This window comes from Nannobrachium achirus, assembly GCF_963921795.1.
Source record: "Nannobrachium achirus genome assembly, chromosome: 4".
Classification (NCBI taxonomy): Eukaryota; Metazoa; Chordata; class Actinopteri; order Myctophiformes; family Myctophidae; genus Nannobrachium; species Nannobrachium achirus.
The window spans coordinates 11,804,935-11,815,413 of record NC_137813.1 but is presented as its reverse complement, the minus strand read 5'-3'; the positions used below and the strand labels follow the sequence as shown (position 1 = coordinate 11,815,413).

Genomic DNA, 10,479 nt, shown 5'->3' with positions numbered 1-10,479 from the left:
GTAGGAGGAGGTCAAAGGGGGGTGAGTGTGACGGAGAGAGTCGCAGCCCCAGCCTTGAAGCCTCAAAAGTCTAGTATCTCCCCCGGACCAAAGAGATGTCTCTTTGGTCTAGTGGTTAAGATATTGGACTTACGCGTGGGAGACCTGGGTACGAACCCGGGTGGGGAGGTTCGGATCACCTCCGTTACATATGGTAAGACCACTCTGGGGGCTATTTTTCAGCCTGTAAACGAAAATAGCCGATCTACAAGCATACAACGCCTCGCACCACAAGGCGTGTGCTTGCAGATCTGCTATTATCACTAGTTTTGTGCGACAGTCCTGTATGATGAAGCAGGGCTTTACTTTACGAGATCTCCCCGACAGAAGACTTTCCAGACAATCACAGAACCGATTGTTTTGGTGATCAATTTGTTTATTTCAACTCCTTTGAAGAAAAGAAAAAAAATACATTTGTTGACATTATTATTAATTAAAGCATGTACAAATCAAATCTGAAATACATTTAAAATCCATAATACTTAATGGCCTTCCAAAGAAGGTCTGTCTGCACTATGGCAGATCATCTAGTTTCATTGATTGATTTGTGTTTTTATTGGCAAAAATGCATGTACTGTACATGACCAAATATTTTGTACACTATCAAAATCTATCAAAATTATACAAATAAAAAAAAGAAACCTTGAGAGCTTGAGAACCAGTGTTGAACTATCACTATTAAATAAACACTCCAGATTCACACCGTGGATATCGGTGCCAAGAAAAAAAATCACACTTGTGTGAACTGAGCGGTGGTGTGTGTGTGTGTGTGTGTGTGTGTGTGTGTGTGTGTGTGTGTGTGTGTGTGTGTGTGTGTGTGTGTGTGCGTGTGTGTGTGTGTGTGTGTGTGTGTGTGTGTGTGTGTGTGTGTGTGTGTGTGTGTGTGTGTGTGTGTGTGTGCCCCCTGTGTGTGTGTGTGTGTGTGTGTGTGCCCCCTGTGTGTGTTTGTGTGTGAGTGTGCCTGGCCTATGCCTGGCCTATCCTGAACAACAGCGCCCCTCCCTTAACATGTGTGGTCAGAAAAGGTTACTGCAGGCTACATACCCGGAGACAGACAGACAGACAGACAGACAGACAGACAGACAGACAAACAGACAGACAGACCCACACACACGGCCACGTATAGGAGCGTTGTGACCACCGCTCAAAAAAACACTATGCTCTTTGATCGAAAACCTCTTCAATTTGTGCTCGTTGTGGTATTATAATGACAGTAATCAAGTGGCCGTTGAAAGATTGAAATTAACGAAACGTGTAATTATGTTCCCATTACTCTGCACAGCTTGCACACCTGCTGCATAACAAGGGAAAGGAATAGAAGATGGCCTTTTCAAAAGGACGTTTATAGGTTAGAGACTAAATGTAATCATTGTCTCTGGTTTTCCCCCGGCGAAATGCTGGAGATCATTCACAGAAGTTTAATTTCAGTGCACCTGCAAGTGCTGAATGTCTCTGGTGTGGAAGAGTCAGGAGACAGAGAGAATATTAAAATATTATGTTCATGTTCGCTGTCGTGTGGAAACCTTGTGCTGTTTATCCAAAACCGCTCTGTTTCATTATTATTACTTTTGAAAACATTTTTTTTTATTTTTTTTATTTGTATAATAGTGAAAATGTCCAACCTACAAGCTCAACAACACATTGCATCACAACATATTGTGAGCTTGTAGATCTGCTAGTGTCACTACTTTTGTATGACACTCTTGTATGATGAAGTATAGGGCATTCAATTACAAATTTATGGAGATACAAGGTTACATGGTTACCTTTGTCGTATTCCTCATATAACAAAGGCTTGAAGGTGTTGCGAGTGATCTTTTTTAAGTGTTAAATCGCAACCATTTACTATAGAATGTTTGTTTAGGAAGAGAGGTATCCCTCAGTGTCTCTCCAGCTCTTTAGTAAACAGAACTCATACAGAATACAGGAGAAATGGGTGAAATTGGAAGTGATGAAACATCCAAATAAAAGACATATTGGAACTGGAACACAATACGATTGAAGCTGATAATAATAGTTCTCCTAACTGGATGAAATGTCCCACTTGAAAATATCTTTTCTCTTTGTGAATCAAAGAGCTGGCGAAACAGGGAGATAAAACACTCTATAGCAATGATTACTATCAGAATATAGCCTAGAGCTTTAAGTGTTTACTAAAAACATTTGGTTTGAACCAAATAATATCACTTACATTTGGGTTTGCTATAAGCCTATCCTGGTGTTCAAGCTTTATATAAGAAAACAGTGCTAAAACAAAACAACTAAACTATAATCACATTTTATAAATGTTTGTGTTGCCGTGGGCAATAAAACATTATTCAAAAAAACATATTTCAAGAGTTCCAAAATGTATGTGCACCAATCTGAAAACAAGTTTAAAGAGGAATCTTTTAGAGAAGTTCACACTTTTCCCCCCACCGAATAAATTATGATAACAATCTTCCAGCTTCGTATCATTTGATATTTTTAAAGGCCACATTTAATGTAAAAAGTTAATTAATTTATTAAGTTAATGTCAATACTGAATATACATTGCTGAAAAAAACATACATACAAACAACATATACACGTAAATCTCAGAATTTCCCTATAAGGTAGGTTTACACCAGATATAATTTACTGAAGAGAGAGAGAGAGAGAGAGAGAGAGAGAGAGAGAGAGAGAGAGAGAGAGAGAGAGAGATTGTTGAGAGGATTGTTTTTATACAACGCATAACATGAAGTTCCAGCAAGCGTTCTGTACAATATGTTACATATTGGCTCATTGGAGCCATACTAACAGGTTGACCTAAAATAATTCAGTTGATTTCAACGAGATACTCATATGAGATAAGTGGTCTTTTCTCGATGATCAATGGAACACATTGATTAGGACTGCAGCCTATTAAAGGACTTTATTAAACGTTATTGTGTTGTAGGAAAGTATTGCAGTGGTTTGTTGGGCTGGCGCCACAGAGCTATGTGAGTGAGTGTGAAAGCAGCAACACAACAAGGAAGTTACTGTATCCCCCGCATTTTCCCTCAGATCTATTGTGCCAACTGCGACGACGACAAGTTTGTGGCGTATTTAGAATCTCTGAATCGCCATTAGGCAGTTTTACTTGTTTATACTTTCCTTGATTAGATTATTCATGAGCTATAAGCCAGTTCAGTTTGTTTCGGTCTAGTCCTTTCAGATTTGGAGCAGTCCGGTTAGGTTTGATTGTGTCAGGTCTACTTTTGACTTGGTTGAGTTGAGTGGACCAATTAGCCAACTCAGGTTAAAGGAGTAGATTTTTGTCGCATTCCTAAGCCAATAATTTGATGACCGGGTCATCGGTCAATAGGAGACTCAGTTTGTAGAATGTTTGAGTCTCCTACTGAGTCTCCTATTAGTAGGAGAGTGTTTAAGTGTTTCTGTATTAAAGGGATGTGTCTTGAGGAGATGTGTTTGATGTTTCTCCAGAGGAGAGGAGGATGCTACAGTACTAGTCCAGTATGGTGTCGGGCTCGGCGTCCATGCACGTCTCCCAGGGGTTGCGGGGCATCTGCGGCATGGAGATGACCAGCAGGGCGGCGCCGCCGATCAGCAGCAGCGTGAAGGAGGTGCAGGCGCAGGCGAACGACCAGGAGTAGTAGTACTCAATCCAGATGGTCTCGTCGCTGGCGATCATGCGCTTCACCGACTGACGCATCACCTCCACCGAGATGATGATGCACAGACCTGCGGGCAGGGCGGAGGACGATTGATTGATTGATTGATTGATTGATTGATTGATTGATTGATTGAAAACAAGCACATATACAAATATACATTTTATGTTGAAGGGATGTGACAAGCCTTAATATATATTTATTTGGCAGCCCCCCTGGAATATATCTGAGGACCCCATAGGGGTCCCGGACCCTCTGTTGAGACCCCTGCCGTACAGTTTTTTTTCTTCCAACAAGTAGTTATAATGTCTAACCATTTTTCCTCCTACTTGTCGTTGTGCAAATTAATTCCTCCCACTGCTGTTGTACTCTGAAATATGTCATAATTCCACACACTCAAGAGAACACTTCTGTTATAGCAGCATCTTCTCTGTCCTTTCTACAATAAATGTTTGACAATTTGAACCATCCACCTGTGTTAATGTTGGAGGAAACCAAGCCACATACTGTACTGTAGGTGGCTGGTAGCAACGTCTTTCTACAGTTCAACAGTATCCATCCATATATCATGGCAAAAACTCTCAAAAAGCGCGTTGTGAGCTTGAGCTGCTATTTTTTGGCAAATGTTCCTCCCCAGGATAATGGATTTTGGGGATATTTTGATTATCGCGATAATAACGTACAGTAAATCGCAATTTCTTTGGTCATGACATTTTCATATTGTCCCATCCCTCCACCTGACCTCCGACGGCCGTTTGCATATGGCTGACCTGCGAAGGCGAAGAACATCCCGGCGGGTCGGAGCAGGTAGTCCCGGCCCTTCCCGAAGGAGAACATGACGCACACCGTGCCCAGGAGCATGAAGAACAGGCTGAAGATGGCGATGGCCGCCGCCGAGATGTTGTACTCTGCACAGAGACGCACACAAACACAACACAATATGTTGTAGTCCTTAGAGAAACGAACGCACAAAACACAACACAAGATGTTGTACTCTGCACAGAGACGCACAGAAACACAACACAAGATGTTGACCGGTGGTTCTTAACCTTTTCAGACCGCGACCCCCAAAATAATCATATTTTAACTGTTGACCCCCCACCCTGACCAGGACTAAGAGTTGAGGCATTACATTTAGTACAATCTGGGAACCCATCGTCAAAGAAGAAAGTGCGACACCTATCGGTCTACATTTTGTATAACACGGTTCTATTGAGAAAATAGCAGATCTACATGCTCACAGCGCCTCGCAATGCACAAAACACAACACAAGATGTTGTACTCTGTAGAGAGACGCACAAAACACAACACAAGATGTTTTACTCTGTAGAGAGACGCACAAAACACAACACAAGATGTTTTACTCTGCACAGAGAAGCACACAAACACAACACACATTGTTGATGACCCCATGGAAACAAGTCATTGAAAATAACCAAACCAAAGTGGAAAACAGCAGCGCTACAAAACTGTAACGATGCAAAGACGTAAATCATCTCATTCAGGTTAATGTCTTCAATACTTTGGGTGTGAAATGTTTGCAGGCATCCGGCTGCTGTGTTTAGAGGCCAGAATGGTATCCGTGAATGCTTTAGAGATTATAAAGTGGGCCCTGTTCTAGAAAAAAGGTTGAGAACCACTGATTTAGAGGGAGACAGAGAGAGAGTGAGAGAGAGAGAGAGAGAGAGAGAGAGAGCTAGGGGAACTAGGGGATAATTTTTAGACGCCTGAATATTGCACTAGAGGGAGTTTTGACATAGATAATCATCCTCTAAATGAGCCTCATCATGGCAGTTATTATTATTATTATCCGAACGGGCAGATAAAGTCATCTCCATAACAACATGCTGGAGGCCTGGAATAAAGATGGCTTGAACACCACTGTGTCTCGTTGACATAAAAACACTGCTGTCTGTCGCGTGGAAACAGGGGTGTCGCACCAAATTCTGGGCCCTGGGTACAAGGATTCACTCACATTTTGAGCTTTGACTATTGAAAAAAATAGCAGATATACAAGCTCACAGCGCGATACTTGGTGCCGCACTGTGAGCTTGTATATCTGCTATTTTTGTAAAATCGAAATGAAAATCTTTGAATATTTCAAATCCTTCAACGTTTTTTTGAAAAACCTATGTTTCTATGTCAGTGGTGCTTTCACATTTTCTTTTTTTTTTTTGCAATTCTTTATTTAGGGAAAAATAATTACATCCTGTTACAAAATTCCATCTATATATAAATATATACACATGTATAACATTGGTAAAGGATGATTTTGTTTCTGAATAAAACTCTTCCTAAATACCATCCATTTTTTTCTTTTTTTTTTACACACAAACATAAAAGGAAAATAAAATAAAAGCATGAATGAGGTCAGGGAAGCAGACATGAAAATGAAACGTCAGAAAAACCAAAGAGAACATTGTGGCTTTTTACCAGCTATGTCTTTGTGTTAGGGGGAGAAAAATCCCATGCAAAAGATCTACATTTGAAAGTAAATACCTGCATAAAAAGAACATCATTTAGTTTCACCATGTTATACTAAAGCCAGACCCAGTCCTTATTGCATAACTAGCCCAATCCGACCATAGTTTTAGGAATTTTTCCATTTGCAGGCGGATTGAGAAGGTGATTTTCTCCATTATGTATATGTCATTCACTATATCCGCCCAATCCTCTTTTTTAAGAGGGTCGGGAAGTAACCAGTGTCTGGTGATGTTTTTTTTGCAGGCAAGTAGCAAAATATGAAACAGGTAGGTGTTGAGATGACCATTGTGGAAGTCAGTTTTCCCCAGTATGAAGATGTCAAATTGAAACGGTATTTTCACCTTAAACACGTCCTCCAGTGCCTTGTGTATTTCTGTCCAGAAAGGTCTTATTACCGGGCAGTCCCAGAATATATGCCAGTGGTTGGCGTTTTGATTGCCACACCGTCTCCAACACGTTGCGTCCTCCCCTGCAAAATGTCTCTTCTGCTTTGGTGTGATAAAGAATCTAATTAAACATTTCCAACCAAATTCCCTCCACGAATGGGAGTTGGTACATTTCCATTGGGAATCAAAACAACCACCCCATTCCTCATTTGATATCTCAAAGTTACCTTCACTTTCCCACTTGTTTTTCACATATTCTGTTGAATAACCCTTTTTAGACATAAGTCCACTATACAATCTGGAAATGATACCTCTGTTGGGACCTGAGGAGTGAGCGTCAATAATTACTCTCAGAATAGGATCCTCCAAATCTAATGATGGCTTAACCTTTTGGTTAAAGTAGTCTCGTAATTGCAGATACCTGTAAAAGTCCTCCTTTTCCAAATTATGTTTTCTTTTTAGTGTCTGGAAATCTCTTAGTTGACCTTTTCCAATTATTGAATAATATGTTGTTATTCCTTTAGACTGCCAGTGTTTAAATCTACAATCTAATTGATTGGGTTTAAAATCAGGATCATATGCACACCATCTGATTATTCTGAGTATACTCCATAGACCATATTCATCTCTAACAGACTTCCAGACCTTTATTTGAAATTTTATCCAGGGATTTTTCTCTTTATCTATGAATTTAGATAGATCATTATTGCCAAGCATTGCTTTAATTGGGGGATCCTTGATTAGTGACACCTCTATATCCTTCCATCTGGCATGGTACCCTGGGTTACATAGATTAATCAATGGTCTAATTTGGGAAGAGTAGTAGTAATCTTTGAGGCATGGTACAGCCATTCCACCCTTATCTTTTGCTAATTGTAAAGTTTTGAACCTAACCCTAGGTTTTTTACCCTGCCAGATGAAGCGTGATATCATTTTATCCCATTCAGAGAATTGTTTTGTTGAGATCTCAACTGGAAGAGCCTGAAACAAAAACAGGAATCTTGGGAGGATGTTCATTTTAACAGTTTCAACTCTTTGCGTAAGGCTCATATAAGGATTGGAGTTCCACCTCTGGATATCGGATTTTATTTTCGCCAGCAGGGGATCATAATTTATTTTTTCCAATGTGGAAATGTCTTTGGGTAGCAGTATGCCCAAATATTTTAACGTGTTTTGTCCCCACTTCAAATTGAGTTTATCTTCTAATTGTTTTGTTGGAGCATAGTTTAGGGTCAGAATCTGAGTCTTCTGAACATTTAATTTATAGCCTGAGTATGTTCCAAAAGTGTCTAAAAGTTTAAACAGTTCAGGCAGTGACTCTGATGGTTGACTTAGGTATATCAACACATCGTCTGCGAATAACGCCGATTTGTGTTGTTCCCCTTTAATAGAAATGCCTTTGATGTTATCCGACTGTCTAATCCATTGGGCCAATGGTTCTATGAAAATCGCGAAGAGCCCAGGACTCAGCCCGCATCCCTGTTTTGTCCCGCGTTTTAGCTCAATTTTATCCGATAGATAACCGTTTACCTTGACTCGAGCAACAGAGTTGTCATATAATGTGTTAATTCCTTTAATGAACACCTCATGAAACCCCATCTTCTCCAGAACCTTAAATAAGAAGCTCCAAGACACAGAATCGAAAGCCTTCTCGCAGTCTAAACTGACCAGAACCGCCGGTATTCTATGATCCTGTATGTGGCTGAGTATGTGTAGGGAGCGTCTGATATTGTCATGAGTGGCTCTTAAAGGGATAAAACCTGTCTGGCATGTCTGACAGAGTGAGGAAATCACTGCCTCGACCCTCCTGGCAAGAATAGACGTATACAATTTATAATCAGTGTTAAGGACCGAAATAGGTCTATATGAACCACAGTCCAATCTATCCTTACCCTCCTTGGGTATTACTGATATAGTAGCCTCCCTCCACGATGGTGGGATTTTACCTTTTATTAAGGCCTCATTAAAAACCTTGACTAGACTTTGGATTAACTCTGGCCTGAAGGTCTTAAACCAGTCGGAACTAAACCCATCGGGTCCAGGCGACTTATTCGCTTTCAACCTGGAGATGGCGGCGTTTACCTCCTCTTCAGTTATTCTGGATACCATTTCATTACTTTGCCCTTCAGTTAGGGTAGGTAAATCAAGTGAGTCCAAAAACTGTTCAATTTCTTGCCCTTCTTTTAAAGGTGGCTGTGTATATAACTTTTTGTAAAACTTTTGAAAGGCTAGCTGTATGTCACTTTGTTTATATACAATGTTTTTGGAGTCAGGGTCTCTGATTTTGTAAATTGTATTATCCGCCTGTTGTTGTTTCAATTTTCTTGCCAGGAGTTTAGAGAAGTTAGAACCACATTCATAATACCTTTGTTTTGTGAATATCATCTTTTTTTCTAATTCTTGTGTGTAACAAATGTTTATTTGAGTCCTAGTTTCTTTCAATTTTGAGATGAGTTCCTGAGTTTGCTCCTCCTTATGTTTTGTTTCAAGCTCCTTCAATTTTCTGTTTAATTCAATTAGCCTCAATTGTCTTGCCTTCTTTTTAAATGCACAATATGAAATGATCTTCCCGCGAAACACCGCTTTAAGCGTGTCCCAAATAATTTCAGGCCCGACCTCACCGTTATCATTTTCTTCTATAAACTTTTTTATTTCTTCCCTTATCTGGGTTTTGAAAATTAAATTATTGAGAATGCTTGAGTTTAACCTCCAAAGTGTATTTCTGGGGCTACCCGACAGTTGCAGTGAGAGAGAAAGAGGGGCATGATCTGACAAATCTATGTTTCCTATTTCACAGTATCGAACCCTGTGCCTATCTTTTTTGAAAATAAAAAAGTAATCTATTCTAGAGTATAGGGTGTGGGGATGGGAGTAGTGGGTATAGTCACGTCCCGTAGGGTAGAAGTCTCTCCAAAGATCTATAACTCCGAGCTCTGTCATAAGTACCTTTAATTTCCTATGCAGGGAGGTTTGAGTAAATTGTTTTGATGTGTCTGACCTTTGAAGCCTAATATTCCAATCTCCCCCAGCTATGACCAGACCTGTGGTGTCCGTCATTAAATCTAGCATTTTCCTGTAAAAACTAAAATCACTGCCTGGGGGGGCATACACATTCAGTAACGTGATTGGGTTACCGTCTATCTTGCCAGAGACTAGTATGTATCTTCCTTCTTTATCTTTTATTTCGGAAATTAATTCAAAGGGAATTTTTTGAGAAAATAAAATAGCTACTCCTCTCCTGTGCCCCGTCCTATAATATGAGTAATACACCTTGGAGAAACCCATTCTTTTCAACTTTTCATGTTCAGTCGAGTTAAGATGAGTCTCTTGCAAAAATACAATTTGTGCGTTCTCCTTTTTCATTTTACTCAGGATCTTACTTCTCTTGGCCGGACTTAAAATTCCATTTACATTAAATGAGACTATTTTCAAGTCCTGATTATTAGCCATGGTTCCCTTTAAGTGTTAGATTTTCTGTATATCTCCCCATAACAAAAACAAAACTCAAAACAATATGCTTCCCTGTACCTCTTACAAACATCACAAAACGGAAAAGAGAGAAAAAAGAAAAAGAAATGAATAGATTCATTTTACATTTTTCGTTGTCTTCCAAAAAAGAGGCTCTGTCTATTTGAGCCTTTGAGGGGTTTAAGACGACTAACTCCCCTGAAAGGGATGGCCTGCTCCTAACTAAGGTTAAAAGTAGGGCCCTTTGAAGTGACTGCATAAACGTGTGTGGTCTTGGTGTTGAAACATTGTGACCTTTACACTTTGATAGAAAATAAAAAATAAAATCTAAATAAAAGGAGACTTATGGCTTCCAATACTTTCTAAATTAAATCAAATCAATGGCCATTATTATTACAGGACAACAAATCCCTCATAAAAAACAAAAACAAAAACCAACAAATAAAAACCCCTTCAAAAACAAAACAAGA

The 10,479-nt window shown here is 39.7% G+C and overlaps 1 protein-coding gene across 1 annotated transcript in view; it reads right to left on the bottom strand.

The window, feature by feature from the left end:
* Positions 1–3,505: 3,505 nt before the first annotated feature.
* cacng1b (calcium channel, voltage-dependent, gamma subunit 1b) overlaps positions 3,506–10,479 on the bottom strand; it is a gene marked incomplete at both ends in the record, with an annotated part of 31,492 nt that continues 24,518 nt past the window's right edge. Inside the window, 2 exons of the mRNA XM_080724184.1 lie at positions 3,506–3,741; positions 4,442–4,579. Of these exons, the coding sequence (XP_080580310.1) occupies positions 3,506–3,741; positions 4,442–4,579 (374 nt within the window). The remainder of the gene's footprint in view (positions 3,742–4,441; positions 4,580–10,479) is intronic.